At 38.4% G+C, this 16,600-nt stretch overlaps 1 protein-coding gene across 2 annotated transcripts in view; it reads right to left on the bottom strand.

Annotated features, from left to right (window-relative positions):
* Nucleotides 1-556: 556 nt before the first annotated feature.
* The window catches only part of DCUN1D4 (defective in cullin neddylation 1 domain containing 4), a 28,262-nt gene continuing 12,218 nt past the window's right edge, over nucleotides 557-16,600 (bottom strand). For both annotated transcript variants that reach the window (XM_070948659.1, XM_070948660.1), the window contains exons 2-11: nucleotides 16,100-16,170; nucleotides 12,521-12,560; nucleotides 11,770-11,884; nucleotides 10,860-10,951; nucleotides 10,228-10,298; nucleotides 8,344-8,435; nucleotides 6,528-6,636; nucleotides 5,200-5,304; nucleotides 4,121-4,223; nucleotides 557-3,994 (exon numbers count right to left, since the gene is read on the bottom strand). In XM_070948659.1, coding sequence (XP_070804760.1) covers nucleotides 3,939-3,994; nucleotides 4,121-4,223; nucleotides 5,200-5,304; nucleotides 6,528-6,636; nucleotides 8,344-8,435; nucleotides 10,228-10,298; nucleotides 10,860-10,951; nucleotides 11,770-11,884; nucleotides 12,521-12,560; nucleotides 16,100-16,170 — 854 coding nt within the window. In that variant the 3' untranslated portion in view covers nucleotides 557-3,938. The remainder of the gene's footprint in view (nucleotides 3,995-4,120; nucleotides 4,224-5,199; nucleotides 5,305-6,527; nucleotides 6,637-8,343; nucleotides 8,436-10,227; nucleotides 10,299-10,859; nucleotides 10,952-11,769; nucleotides 11,885-12,520; nucleotides 12,561-16,099; nucleotides 16,171-16,600) is intronic.

Here is a 16,600-nt window from a genome sequence, read left to right on the forward strand (position 1 = left end):
AAGATAATATAATTTGTACACAACTACACTATCAAATTCCAAGGAAGTGACACAACTGCAGTAAGCCAAAGTGCGCACTTCAGGTATGCCATGTGGAAACTTTAAAGACAAAAAAGCAGGTAAACTGCATCTGTCACAACAGAACACATTTTTTTAAAGTTTCCCAGAAAGTCAGTGTAAATCAGTGAAGTAACTATGCATTTAAACAACCATATGAGAAGGACAAAGTTTAAGGCTATCAGTAGGTATTTAACACTTGCCATTTACTCAGACACAAACCAAATCTTTATTATTATGAAGCACTTAAGAATCAGTAATTAATATTACCAAATATCTAAGTATTGTTAGAAGTTCTCCCATTATGAATTCAACAATATTTTTATATGCTGGTTTCTCTAAAAGCGGTAAGGGGGGAAAAGTTGCCAATACTTAAGGGAGTAGGAGAAAATTTTAACTACAAGCACAGAATTAAAACAATGTGTTTATGTAGTAAAATGTATGTGAAGTCTCAGCATGAGACTGATATGAATTGTTTAAAAAGGAAAGCAGAAAACTATTCACGTTTAATTAAATGCTTTATGTAAATTTATACTAAAGTAAATTTATGGAACGCTTTCACAATTTTGTTCCTCACGTTTACAAAAAGCACAGATCATTTGGTTTTGTACAAACCAAAAATTTTTCAGATGGTTACATTTTCAGTATTCAATTTGAATTTATCTGACCCGACCCCAAAAAGAAAATGGTAAAAATAATAGTAGGTATTAGAATTGATAATACCATTTCTGATCCTGAAAGGTAAAAAGCATAAAAGATTCATCAGTCTTTGGTACTGGACAATATACAGTCTTATTATGGGCCATTCGACCATTCATGTATCTTTATTCACTTGGTCATTTAAAAAGCTTATCTTTTAAGAATTTCACATTAGAATAATGAACACACATCTTGATAGCATTCTGTAGAAAAGATATTTTCAACTTTAACCAATTCAATGTACGGCCTTTTTTCCTTTAACAACAAGAAAATCAATCACACTATTTTAAAAAGATGCCAAAAATTCAAAATGTATGAAAAATGAACAACTTTGATTAACTTTACTCGGACAGCATTACGTAGAGAGTTTTCCAGAAAATGCCATTTCCCCCCCCCCCAAGGAATCAGGGCCATTCTGAGCATGATTGGTTAAATAGGGAAGTCAGAATTTCAAAAACTCAAAAAATACAATTCTGACCCATATACCAAGTGGATCTTTTCTCATTTTCCTTTGTATATCACAAAAGTTGTGAGCACAGTGTCCTTAATAATTACGTTTTAGATGAGCCTGCTTTTACACGCAAGGCCAATTCTCTCTCTCTCTCTCTCTCTCTGTGTGTGTGTGTGATTGTTGAGAGCAAAACATAAGACATGCAAGTCTCTTGATCAACTTTGTAATAGGAGCCATAAACACATAAACAGAAGAGGCCTGTCACGAACAAAGCAAAAGAGACTGCAGTTTCTACCCTTTGGCCATTATTTTAACAGTTTCTGCCCTTTGGTCATTATTTAACTGACCCCCAATTGATCCTTCATTTTTAAATGGAAGACAGTACAATTTTGAAGTGTGTCCTCCCTACCACTTGATCAGGTGTTTTTGCTTTGTGTATTAATATTCACATGCAAATAGAAAAAATGAGAATCACTCCCAAGAATGAACTAGACACAAGTTTGTTAACCTTATACTTTTCTTTATCAAAACTAGATCTCATAAAGTTCTTTGGCTGTTACCTTTGTTACTGAAAATCCTTTTATGTCTCAACAAAATTAGCCTCTAATCCAGTATTTGTATCCAGTATTTGTATCTTCCCAGTTGGACAGTTATCAGGTTTTGACTATGGCTATCCTAAATAATAACGTAGATCAGGAAGTATTGGAGGGAACACAAACTGGTTCATGGTATTACTTGTCTGTTCTCAACAGAGATTGGCACAGCCAACTTCCAGCTCTACTTTGGGGGGGGGGGGGGGAATGGACAACAGAAGTGATAGCCTGTGAAAAGTCCATCTAAGTACTATAACTGCGTCCATTTCCAGTCTTACTACCTGGTCAACAGATTGTGTAGCTCTGCCCCATTCAATCCCTGCTCCCAAGCCTTCTGAAGCTCATGAAGGCATCAAAAGAAAAAAAGAAAAAAAGAAAAGCTCCATTCCCACAGCTCCTGTTCTGGGCAGAATTCACATTTGCATGTGGATTTCTTTGGATTCCAGTCCTTTATTTTTCTTATTTTGTTTCTTTAGAAGTGTCCAATCCTAAAGAAGCTATGCTTGCTTATGATATACATCTTTTTTTTTTCTTTACAAATGCCTTCAGTACTTTGAAAATAAAAATAAGTGGTTTGTACTAATTTGTTATTTAAGCTTAATTTGGATGAGCCATGGTGGTGCAGTGGTTAGAGTGCAGTACTGCAAGCTACTTCTGCTGCCTGCCAGCTGCCTGCAATCTGGCAGTTCAAATCTCACCAGGCTCAAGGTTGACTCAGCCTTTCATCCTTCCAAGGTGGGTAAAATGAGGAGCCAGATTGTTGGGGGCAATAGGCTGATTCTGTAAACTGCTTAGAGAGGGCTGTAAAGCACTGTACAGCGGTATATAAGTCTAAGTGCTATTGCTATTGCTAATTTATATTCCTAAATTCTGAATGCTCATGTAGTTTTAACTTTCTGTAAAAGAAAAGGCAAGCTCATGTTTTATTGCAAATTTCACAATGAACTCTTGGTTAATTGAACAAAGACCAATGGATTTTTGAATGCATTTTCAATAAGTCTATAAGCTACCTTAGTAAAAAAAAAATTATAGAAATGTACATTGAACTGTATTATGAAGACTGATGAAAAGGTGACACAGGAAGTTACTTCATTCATCTATTTCTTTGAACTTTCCAGTCCAAACAGATAAAATGATCCCAAATAAATAGAGATGCTGCTTGATTAGATGTTGCTTGTAATTGGCATTTTGCCAGGAAATTCAATCCCTGGAACATTAAACGCAGCCATGCCAAGTTTTCAGGCTAAGCTTTGATTCCAGTCTCTGAAATACATTCATACATTTAGGCTGTGTTTTGAAACAAGACTTCATTCTGTCTTTATCCAGATCATCAAAACACACTGGGAACAAGAATAACAGTAAAATAGAAGAATATGCCACGTTACAAGTCTAAAACCCTTTTAAATCAGAATGTTTAATTCGATCACCTGTACCTCTTACCAAACTACAGCATCTGACTATTAGGAAATCAGCATTATCACCCAATGGAAGTTACTATGGCGTGTACAACTCTGTTCAAGCTGTAACAATTCATTGAGAGTTTCAATTAAAACGGTAGCCAATAATTGCTTATTAAATAAAAATGAAGTTGGGCACTGGCAAGGAAACCATGCTGCAAGATTTTCCTTCAAAAACTAGCATCCTAAAACAACTATTACTAAACTAGCAATAGTTCTACCTAGACAAACCCTTTCTCCCCCCCCCATCACTTTCCCTGAAATGCTAGGCCCGAGACCAAGTCAATTAAAAATTAAGTTACATGGTTACTTGAATGTGACAAAATTATTTTTTATAATACCTTTCCTGCTGAAATCATTCCTAGATGAAGCTTTTTTTTTTTTTTATACACATATACAAAGTTTAGACAGCAATATTCACATTAGTCACAGTGAGGATGCTGGCAACTTCACCATCTGTAGTGTAGAGACAAAATGCAAAGCAGCCTTTCGGAGAGAACAATGGTACACAGCAAGCAGAGCTGGCTTGTTAAACAGCAAACACCCAAAAAAATCCCTGAAAATGGGATACAGTGCAGGAAAAGCCGCATGCGCTTTATATACAAAGAGAAGTTTATGGCTAATGGTTGACATTAACTGTAGTAACAAAGGCTCTTGAGCAGCTGTGCATAGTTAAAATTCCTATGTCATTTGTTTCTCTTTATACCACTCCACAAATTCATCCAGCAACACTGGCCCTTAAAGAAAGAAGGAAACATTTTTGTAAAATATATATATATATATATTACAGAAACACAAAAAGGCATAGAGAGATCACAGATATGTGAAATGATTCTTTGTCTTTCCTGACCGCATATACGTACATGCTCCGTCTTCGTCATAATTGCTGAGGTCAAGATTAATGGATCTGCTGAATTCCAGAACATTGCACCATTGGTCCTTGTTGATAACTTTGTACTTAGATTGCTACTTAAAACAAAAACAGCAGTTATTCAAAACGCCTTTTGAACAAAGTCGCCGGGATCTAAAAATGCAAAAGCTAATTTTGCAAATGTAATGTAGACGGTCTGATATTCTATAATATAAATATTATAGCTATAACATTTAAGGCTACCAAGCATAATAGAAATTAACTTCCCCCCCCCCAAAACAAGACAAAACCAGATGAAAGGAAGGTATCATCAAAAATCCATTTTTCTGGGATACATTGCACGGGGAATTTTAAAGAAACCTTTGCCTCTTTCACAGTAAGCAAGCCTGCAAAATACTGTTGCCTGCTCTTCCTTTTCAGAAATCACAAATAGATACTTTCCGTATCAGCCTCAATATAATGGATCACTTTAGAGCAGGGCTGTCAAACTCATGACCCGCAGGCCAGATGCGTCACGCGCTGGTCACGCCCACACCAAGTTTAGCAAAGGGGGAAAAAGTCATGATACATCACGATGCTGCCTTGACGCCGGGAGTTTGACACCCCTGCTTTAGAGAATGGAGTGTCCATCCATTAGATCCAGATGTCCATCATTTACCTCTACTACATTTGCATAATTACCTATCGTGTTTCTCTGAAAATAAGACCCTGTCTTATATTTTTTTGAACTGTGAAATAAGCATTTGGCCTTACTGCCATGTGCTCAAAAGCCCGATTGGGCTTATTATCAGGGGATGTCTTATTCTGGGGGAAACAGGGTAATTGATGTAAAAGACATCATTACAATAAAAACACAATTTAAGAAGCAAACCTCAAGTTAATGGACATTACTTCGAGCAAAAATTCCAAGCCCCCCCCCCCCCCAAAAAAAATCATATAAGTATTTGTGTTAATTGTAATTGTAAATATTGGGTAACAATATTTTCAATTAATTCACTGTCAATTCTCAATTTTAATTTTAATGCTGCATTTAAAAAAACACACATAGAAAAAGTTATTTTCTACTTGTACCTCTAAGAACTGATGAAATACTGGAAAGAGGGGCCATGTTTTTCCTAAGAGGAGTCCTAGCATACACTTGGCAGTATTCATATCTAGGCTTCGCTGATCTTTTTCCTGTCAGAAGGAGCAAAAAAATACTTGTAATCTTGCTTAGTTGAGCTAAAACCCACATCAATTTATTCCTCAAAAAAGTCTAATGCAGCTCTTATCTTTTATCTAGCATTCCTTTGTTTTTTTGTTTTCATCAATGGATGTGCAGTCAAGCTAGATTTCCTAAAGATTTTAATTAATTGTTCTTACTTCAGGAGATTCCTCCTTTGTTCCAGATCTCTCTTAAACAAACTTCCATCCATTGCTTCTTGTCCTGCAATCTGGTATTTTGGAGAATAAGATGACCCTCTCCTTCCTGTGATAGGCCCTCCAGCACCAAAAGACAGCTACCTAATCCTTCTCTTTATTAGATTAAGAATATCTAGACCCCTTAACCATTAATGATACTGGTTAGCCTCTAGACCCCTTATCAACTTTGTTACTCTTCTCTGCACTCTTTCTAGAGTTTGTTAAAGTATTTAATGTTATCTTCAGTATGAAGACATACTTCCAATCCCAGGAAGTGACCTGTTCACATACTAAGAGACATATTCCTATCTGCATGGATTATATCATTCCATCCTATGATTAAGATAATACAAAGGAATAGTGATTTTTTTATTGTTACAATAATCAGCTTCAAAGACCAGGGATATATATATATGTTTTAGACTAAAGGCCTCTTCTGGACTCCACAATCTCAGAAGCAGGAAGAGCCAAGAGAAACCATTTAAAAAATTAACACTTTAGTATTTTAATTTTCATTTAACACATCATATGGCAACTTCCCATATATTTAATACTTCCCTTCCTGTCCTATTAAAATATTGGAGATATGAAAATGTTTCAAAATAACATCACTTCATGACATACAAGATTGGTTTGAGGGCAAAAACCGTGGGTAGAACATTCGATGACATTATTAACGTGATTTTTTTAAAAATACAATTTTGGTAAGGGAAGATTCTGGGACAACATGCATGGTTTGGACGGATTGTATTTTGCAAATCCTGATGGTCTGCAATGGGTCAGAAACAGAGGTGGAGCCAATACTTGGGGGTTCCTCCTCACTATATGCTTCAAACTAGAATGTAATGTATTTTGCCTTTCAGGTGAACAAGGTTTGTTTCTTCCCTCCATTTCCAACCAAGAGCAAACAATTTAGGAGAGAAAATAAAGCACCCCTGAGGTTTTCTCATTCTGGCCAGGATTTACTAGAAGATTTAACAGAATTTCAGGCTACTCACACGTGCGAAGTCAAACGCGTATCTATAAATAAGCTTAAAATTCATAGGCTCGTTTAATAAAGATCTCAAGTAATCCAAAGAATTTCTTAGCTTCTCTGTTGTGTCACACCTGTAAAGTTAATAATCGTCATGAACAGCGATTCAAATGTTACGAGACAAGATTGCTGCAAATCACCCCACAAGTTGTAAATCCCTTGTTTTTAAGATGTGAAAAGTCTTATTTCCAAAACAACTCCCACAAAATGACAATGCACAACAGCACTTTCTTCCCTTAGCATGTGAGAGAAACCCATCTACTGTACACATAAGGGGAAGGTCCAGGGCAGTCTCCTAAGACATGTGGGGCACAGTAAATTGCTCTCCACCCCCAGGAGGAGGGAAGGGGCTTCAACCCTCATTACTTGGGACCTAGTGGGAGAAGGATTTCAGGGGAAAGAGTGATCATTAGCTGGTAGAGGTTCTGGAAGGAGATAGTGCTGTGATGGTGAACCTATGGCACGCGTGCCACAGGTGACACGCCAGAGGTGGGTTTCAGCAGGTTCTGACCAGTTCTGGAGAACCGGTAGCGGAAATTTTGAGTAGTTCGGAGAACCGGTAGTAAAAATTCTGACTGGCCCCGCCCCCATCTATTTTCTCCCTCCCAAGTCCCAGCTGATCGGGAGGGAATGGGGATTTTGCAATAACCTTCCCCTGGAGTGGGGTGGGAATGGAGATTTTACAATATCCTTCCCCTGCCACGCCCACCAAGCCATGCCCACAGAACCGGTAGTAAAAAAATTTGAAACCCACCACTGTGGCACGCGGAGTCATATTGGTGAGCACGCGAGCGTTGCCCTAGCTCAGCTCCGGCAAGCTTGGGGAGAGCGAAAAACAGGTCTTCCGGTCCCATGGGTTGTTTCCGGCCTCTGGAGGGCCTCCAGGGGAGGAGGCCGTTTTTGCCCTCCTCTGGATCCAAGAAAGACTCTGGAGTGTTGGGAGGGCAAAAAACGGGCCTACTGGGCCCACCGTGCCATCACGTGCCAAAAGCGGGGGGAACACGAGGGTGGTGGTTGCACACGCATTGCGCGGGGGGCCACATTGAATTATGGGTGTGGGCAGGCGTGCACGCGACCGCACCACACACCCCCGTGCGACCCCCGCTTTTGGCACGCGACGGCAAAAAAGTTAGCCATCGCTGAGATAGTGTATAAGTGAGATGAGTGGCAAGTAGGCCAGGGAGGGGGGCATGGTGATGGCTATTCTTGAGACTCTGACTACAACTGGAAGTGCTTAAAAACCAGTTGTTCCACAATGTTTTAGGCCCCCAAAGTATAAGATTTTAAATACTGAATGCTCCCAATTTTATTGAATATATTTCTTTTATTCTTTATCATCTGCCTCAAGTCTCGTGGAATGAACAGTAAATAAAACCACATACATAAATATTCAGAAAAATATAGCAATAACAGTCAGACTTACATACCGCTTCCTAGTGCTTTATAGCATTCTCTGAGCTGTTTACAAATGTCTGCATCTTGCCCCCAACAATCTGGGTTTACCTCATTTTACCCGACCTCAGAAGGATGGAAGGCTGAGTCAACCTTGAGCCGGTCAGGATCGAACTCCTGGCAGTGGGCAGAGTTGGCCTGCAGTACCAACTGCATTCTAACCACTGCACCACAGCTCTTAGATGTTACATGCATCTTCACAAAATGACTGGATAAGACAGTACAGTTTTTTTTTTTTTACTTTATATAAATATGCAAGATTAACTTTACAAGAGGACAATGATCGCTACTGGAGCTATTTCACATTTGTTAAAAGAAATAACACTTACTGCAGGGATGTCATTCCTTTTAGCCATTCTTGCAATGTAAAATAGCCCATGTTCTGAGCATCCAACTTCCAAGCCAACACAAGCATGGCTACCTGTTATAAAAATAAACAAAAGATCCCAAAGTTTACATAAGAATTTTTATTTCTTCGACGCTTTTCTTAATGCATCTCGTTTTCAAAGCCTTGTATTGGCAAGCAGGGATAGGGCAGAAGGGATACACGGCTCCATTTTTTTTTCAACTATTTAGACTTGAAAAAGGGCAGGGGATATTATTGCCAGTGTTGGCATTCAAGGGATGAGTGGAAAGACAAAAATATCTGAAGAGCACTGAAGGCTTCAGCTGGTCCAGAATGCGGCCGCGCGGGTGATTATGGGAATGAAGTGGCGCTCCCATGTAACACCTTGCCTGCGCGAGCTGCACTGGCTCCTGGTGGCCTTCCGGGTGTGATTCAAGGTGTTGGTTACCACCTTTAGAGCGCTCCATGGCTTAGGACCTGGGTACCTATGAGATCGCCTTCTGCCACCGATAGCCTCCCATCGACCAGTACACTCCCACAGAGAGGGACTCCTCAGGGTGCCGTCGGTCAAACTGTGTCAACTGGCGACCCCCAGGGAAAGAGCCTTCTCTGTGGGGGCACCTGCGCTCTGGAACAAATTGCCTCCAGAGATATGGAGGATCCCCGACCTTCGCACCTTTCGCTGGGCCCTCAAGACGCTTTTATTCCAGCAAGCTGGGCTGGCCTAAAAAAAATTTGAATTTTAATTGGGAAATTTTAATTTTTAATTATGTTGTCGACCAGATTATTCAATTTGTTTTAATTAATTTTAACTTTTATTTACTGTTGGTTTTATCGTGGTTGTGCACCGCCCTGAATCCTTTGGGAGAAGGGTGGTATAAAAATTCAATACATAATAATAATAACAACAACAACAACAACAACAACTATAAAAAGGAAAAATGACTGCCAGAAATTTATTTCTTCTGTTCAGAAAACATAATAAATATAATATTGAATCATTTCAATGGCCACTTTCATATCATGATTAGCGTAAAACAGTCAAACGGTAAATGCATCTGATTTCTGCTCCACATATGCCCAATGTTTTATTGCATTGGTAGGTGAAGGAATGATTTTCTTGTGATAGCTTGCTAACAGAGCAAATTTTTAAGTATGCCATCCAAATGCAAATCAACATTGTTTCTGGATGTATGTATTCCTAAACAAACTGGAAAGTATACATTCATACACTATCACGTACATCCTGCATGCATGGACATATGGAACCATTTGCTATAATTAATGTAAATGTAAAGGTTCCCCTCGCACATATGTGCTAGTCGTTCCCGGCTCTAGGGGGCGGTGCTCATCTCCGTTTCAAAGCCGAAGAGCCAGTGCTGTCCAAAGACGTCTCCGTGGTCATGTGGCCGGCATGACTCAACACCAAACGTGCACGGAACACTGTTACCTTCCCACCAAGTGGTCCCTATTTTTCTACTTGCATTTTTTACGTGCTTTCGAACTGCTAGGTTGGCAGAAGCTGGGACAAGTAACGGGAGCTCACCCCGTTACGCGGCACTAGGGGTTCGAACCGCTGAACTGCCGACCTTTCGACCGACAAGCTCAACGTCTTAGCCACTGAGCTACAATTATCTAATCACAAATGGAAGTTGTGCGTTAGAGCTGCCCACATGCTAGAGGGTAACAGAACCATATTTGCCAATTATTTAATGCATAAACACACTGTGCCAGCACTATCAATGTGCTAAGTTCCTCATCAGGTTTAGGATAGAGCGACAGAACGAGTAAATCACATTTTTTAAAAAATGGAAATGGATGAAGCACAAACTGGTTCCCTACCACCGATAAATGAACCTGAACGTACGTTTTCTGGCTCAACCCCTATGTCCTCACAGAACTTCTCCATTCCTTCAGGACCCACAACATCATCTGTTCCTACAAGTAAATGACAAAGATTATTTTCTACTCAAAAGTTACAATCGTTTGATTAGTAAAGTCCACATGACTGGACCATACAAAAGAGCAGCTCTTACAAGGATGTGATTTCTTGAACATTGTTTAGGCACACAGGAGGAAGTGCAGGTCCAAAGATCAAAAACTCCTTTCTCTATCTCAATCCCACAAGATACAGCTGTCACAACATGCAAATATTCAAAGAGCCCAAAGGTTCCTCAAAACAGAATCAAATGTTATTATTTACTTTATTGCAGATTCACATCCACTGCTCCAATTAACCAAAAAGAAATACTCTTCAAGTGTTTAATATACAGCACCTCAAAACCAGCTTTGAATTTTCAAAAATGGATCTATTAAATATCTGCAAAACTGACTATAATTTCAAGTCAAAAATTAAGATGCACTTGTGGAGAAAGATACAATTATTTGAAGTCATCCTCATTTAATTAAAAAGTTGACTATTTTAATACTTCAAATTGATTTTTCCTTTCAAATTCTTGGTTAGTAATATTTAAGAAATGTGCAGATGCGAACACTTGCCTGCATATTCATAGAACCATTCTAAACACCTTTTGCTTGAAAACATATCATCTTCTGACCTTATTCTGGTAGAATCATATTTTCTGTACACGCTGAAAAAAAAAAGAGAAAAAGCTTAAGAACATGGGCGTTTCACAGTTCTATAAAACGATATGCCAATGTCGATAGATTGCAAGCCTTCCAAGTAACTTCTGGTCCCTGGTCAACCCACTCACTTTCAGAATTCTGACACTGAATAATTTTATAAGATCATTTACATGAACTTCCAAATTCTACACTGAAATTTAAAGCACTTTCAAGACAGGCCTTAAACTGATGCAACAGATGGCATGATCCTAGAAAAAGAAGCGGCTGCTTTATGAAATCAGCTGCGACCTTACAGCACAAGGATCTTTTTTCTGATTTGCACTGAAGCCCAGGGGAAAAAAAATTAGGCTGCTTTAATGAACAGAAATGCTGTGTGCTGAATTGAGATCCAAAATATTTCTTCCCAACTATTTTCATGTACAACCAGAAGCAGGAAACAAATCTTGCTTACCAAATCTTACTTCACTTACTTATTAGAAATTGAGGCTCACCATTGTGAGATTTCTGCTTTATAGGGTTTTTTATCGTTTTGCCACTCGCCCACCATAATCAAAGTATGTAGACTACATAGGTCAAATTATAAAATCTATGGAGAAATCTGTCCTCCTAAATAACTTCTTATGGAGGAATAAGTAGCATTGACGATAATTCTTAAAATAACGAGAGTATATTGTGCCAGGCTGCAGAGCATAAGAAAGCCTAGAAATTTCATTTAAATAAGCTGCTCATGAGTTGAAAGTTCAACCATCTTCTCCTGGTTCGCTGCTCTTCCAAATGTCATGTTTCTTAATTGAATAATGACCGAATAGGCAAGGTTACCTACCCATCGTGCCGACTTTTTTTAGCTGTCAGATCATCTCCTGTTGTAGGTCGCCTTTTTTTTCTTGGAGGCATCACTTTGCTAAAGCTGTCTGATGAACTGCAAGATCTCAGGTTTCCTGCAAGGGAATGTAGGAAAAAGAGACAAACATGAAAATAGGTAGATGTTATTTAATTATCTTATTTCATCAAGTTATACTTTCTCGCAAAACTTATCAATCAAACTGAAGACTTTTTAAACCACACTGAAACATCAGCAGAGAAAATTCAGATGTGCAATGCCCCTAAAGGCCTAATATAACATACAAATGTATAATATATTAGCATCTGTAATGGGAATTATTTGGAGACTTTTTTAGCATGTTTTGCGAACTCAGTTACAACAGTTTGTGTATTGGGGGTTATAATTTATGTGTCATGGGAACTTGCCACTCTGATTTATTCACTGCAGATAACTAAACAAACCATGATTAATCAAATGTTTTTAACATAGCCTACAGCAATCTGTTTTAACTGAACTTTTACTAGATATAAAAAGTAATTGCTATAATATTAAATAACCGAATACACATTGTTACACCTTCAAAACAATCTATCACATCATTTTATAAATCCTAGGAAGGATTTCTCCTCCATTTTGATAGAAATTAAAGGATGATACAAATTTGCCTAACAAATAAAAACTTAATAAGGTTTCCTTTTCACTCAACATTCTTAAAAATTCTGTAATGCATATAAATGTAGGAACTTTTTACCTGTTTGGTGATCGTCTTGACTAGTATCTTCTGTCAAATTCTGAAAAAAAAAATTAACTTAATTAACTGGGAGTTTCGATATTGCTTTGTAGATTCAGATATATACAGCTATCTTATTCTGGCCTACTACTTTCCCTCATCAGATTTAAATGTCAAAGTTATGACTGCCTCTCTTATCTGAGTGAAAACGTGTGAACTTTCTGCTTTAAATTATTCTAGATGAAATTTCTTAAGTGTTTTATCATAAAAATTGTCGTTAATATTCTTGTTCTGTTATTTCCCTTTAATTACTGCAATATGCATGGGTTCAACAAAGTTCCAGATTTCATCTCACTTTCCAACAACTTATCCATATAAGCAAATAATGAATAAGACATTGTAGCCTGATTTTTCCCCCAAAGTCAGCAAGATGAATGCAGCCTGATTTTGTAACTGATATTAACAGTGGAATTAAATGCTCCTTTGGATTAAAATAATACAGGAATTGGATATAAATGGTCTAGTCCTGGAGCAGATACTAAGCAACCAAGTGCCCTCCCTAAGTTTTGGATTATATCAAGTAAAAGAAGGTCCAGAGCAAGCTCAAGCATGTGCTACAAGTCTATTTGAAAAGATGGAGTGAAAATCTCTGAATTGTAAAATATGAGATCCACTAAATGAACAAAGGCAACGCTGGAGTTTTACTTCCCTCAAAGACCTGCGTGCGTGATTTTAAACCTATCTCCTTTTCTTGGTTCACCCATTGGAAGTCCAAGGGAGTTATTACCATTAGCTGGAAGCATGTGGGGCAGGGGTGGGTTCTAAATTTTTTTACTACCGGTTCTGTGGCCGTGGCTTATTTTGTGGGTGTGGCTTGGAGGTCATGTGACTAGGTGGGCGTGGCTAGTTGGTCAGAGTCATTTCTGGAAGGTCCTCGCACTTACGACCAGTCCTCGCACTTACGACCCGACTTGTTTGCTTTTTTAACACTGATCAGCTGTAGGACGGCCCTTTGAAGCCCCGCGGCAAGACTCAGGAGGCAGCAATAGATTGGGGGTGGGACCAAATAGAAGGTAAGAATAACGTGGGGGGGAGGGCAAGGGGGAACCGGTTCGGTGACGTCATATCGTCACCGCTACCGGCTCGGCCGAACCGGACCGAACCGGAAGGAACCCACCACTGATGTGAGGAAAAGATTGTTGGTGCTGGTTTAGCCAAAGAGCAGGGAGTGAGAAAAGCAGCTTAACAGAAGTTGGAAGGGCTTTGGAGATCTTCTAATCTCCCTTGCACAAGGAGACCCTATATCATTCTGGCTGCCGAATCATTTCTTAAAAACCTCCAGTGATGGAGCACCCACAACTTTTGAAGGCAACCCATTCCACTGGTTAATTGTTCTCACTGTGAGGAAATTTCTCCTTAGGTCTAGGTTGGTTCTCTCCTTGATTAGTTTCCATCCATTGCTTCTTGTCTTGCCTTCAGGTGCTTTAGAGAATAGGTTGGTCCCCTCTTCTTTGTGGCAGCCTCTCAAATATTGGAACACTGCTATCATGTCACCCCTGGGCCTACTTTTCACTAGACTAGGCATAGCCAATTCCTATATGTTTTAGCACGCCCGCCCACCCCCAATCATCTTTGTACCTCTTCTCTGCAATTTTTCCAGTCTCTCTACATTTTTTTTTAATATTGTGGAGTCCAAAACTGGACGTAATATTCCAGGTATGGTCTTACTAAGGTTTTATAAAGTGATACTAACACCTCATGTGATCTTGATTCTATCCCTGTTAATGCAGCCTAGAATTGACCTGACCTTTTTGGGTGCAGCAGACCGAGTTCCCTTTTATTCACTCATCTAAATCGTTTATGAAGATATTGAAGAGTACTGGGTCTAAGACAGAACTTGGGGTACCCCACTGCTTACTTCTTTCCATATAGATGTAGTTCCATTAAGGAATACACGTTGAGTGAGGTCTGTAAGCCAGTTACAAATCCATCTGATGGTGATGCCGTCTATCCCACATTTTTCTAACTTACTAAGAAGACGGCTGTGGTCTACTTTGTCAAATGCCTAACTGAAATCTAAGAATACTATGTCCGCAGCATTTCAATGGCCCACTAATTTAGTCACTTTGTCAAAGAATGAAATAAAATTTGCTTGGCATGATCTGTTTTTGACAAACCCATACTCACTTCTAATTATAAATTTTGCTTGCTTCTAAGTGTTCGGAGATCAATTGTTTGTTATCTTTTTATTATTTCAGACAAACAGGCTGAAAAACAGCTTCTATCCCAGGGCAATAACCATATTGAATTCTATGGTATAGTCATAGCGCAATATTGGGTTTTCAACTTCAATTATATAGAATGTAAAGGATGTGTTTGTGTTTTTATTTTTATAGTTATCATGTATACTGAAGATGGCATTTAATTTCGTTGTACCATGTGCAATGACAATAAAGTAAACTATACTATACTTTTCCAGGATCTTCCCAGGTATTGATTTCAGTTTGATTGATCTGAAGTTTCCTAGATCGATTTTTCCCTTTTTTTGAAGATGGGAACTACATCAGCTCTTTTCCAGTTCTCTGGTAGTTCTCCAATGTCCCAGGATCATTGACAGAACTGGTTCAAAGGTTCCAAGATCACCTCTGACCACTCCTTCAGACCTCTGGGATGTAATACATCCTGTCCTGCTGATTTGAATTCATCTAGAGTGACAGGTATTCTCTTACCATTCTCTTGCCTATTTTAAATTGTATTCCTAGTTTGTCTTTTACTGTTCTGTTTTTGGCAGTTTGTGCTATTTTTTTCCCCTGGCTTGAAGACAGATGCAAAGAATGAATTAGGTAGCTCTGCTTTCTGTCTGTGATCCTCACTCCCTTGCCATCTTCTCCCATTAGTAATTAATGAATTAGCTTCATTTCTCTATCTGTGAAACCACGACAAAAATCAACGCTTTGATAATTCTCAGCTCCTGTTGTAAACGCTTCAACAATTGACCATATCATTGTGATACGCAAGCTTCCTAATGCTTCCAGAAAGAAAGGAGCAGAGTAATAGCTTGATATGTGTTTTAATGTCTTATTTAAATTCGATACATTATATATGTATTTTGAAAGGAATAAGCAACTCTGAATAACCTAAGAATCCTTAGGGTCAGAAATTCCATTGAGTTATCATATTAAAACACACAAACAAGTATATATCTAAATAATAGAACTATTACCTAAAACCTCAAAGTATTAAAACTTATTAAGAAAGACTTTGGCTCTGACTTTCTGATAATCCTACAGCATGCTTATTATACTAATATGCAACCTACAAGTGGGCAAGACTACATAGGGTAATAGGAATAGCAGGATAAGAATCCTAAGATATGTGGACTCAGGGGTTATTTGTTTAATGGAAGAATGAATGAACATACCAGTTGCGCATCTAAAGTTTGAATATTAATCTAAAGATGAATATTGAAGAAAGGATTAGCTCAAAAGAAAGTACACACAGTTGAATTTACACAGGTCTTTGTTGCCGATTGCAAAATAATAACGGAAGAATATTTAAACGTCTATTTAACCATGATTTTTCAAAAATGTAAGCAATTACCAGCCTATTAAGAGTATGATAAATCTTGTGAATATTTGCCAGTGTTGATAGATGAGAGTTCAGCTGAAAATCTAGGAGTGGAAAAAAAAATAACATAAAATTTATATTGTATTAGTTCTGCAAAAAAAATATGGAATATTTTTTTTTTCTGCACAGCTATTTTAAATGTATAGGCTAGCTAGAATTGAAGAGAATGATCAAATTATTGTTGATGTCATAAACAAAAAGTGTCATACGATTCTGATCTGATTTGACCTGCAGAAACAGTGGTGTCTTTAGCCAGGAAGCTCTAGAGCAGTGTTTCTCAACCTTGGTAGCTTGAAGATGGGTGGACTTCAACTCCCAGAATCCCCCAGCCAGCACCGCTGGCTGGGGGATTCTGGGAGTTGAAGTCCACCCATCTTCAAGCTACCAAGGTTGAGAAACACTGCTCTAGAGCCAAGTATGAACTTGGGAACAAAAAGGATTGTTGATACATCCTCAAAATTAAAAGCAACCAAT

Source organism: Pituophis catenifer, unplaced genomic scaffold (assembly GCF_029215685.1).
Source record: "Pituophis catenifer annectens isolate HBS135680 unplaced genomic scaffold, rPitCat1.0.hap2 SCAF_8, whole genome shotgun sequence".
Lineage (NCBI taxonomy): Eukaryota > Metazoa > Chordata > Lepidosauria > Squamata > Colubridae > Pituophis > Pituophis catenifer.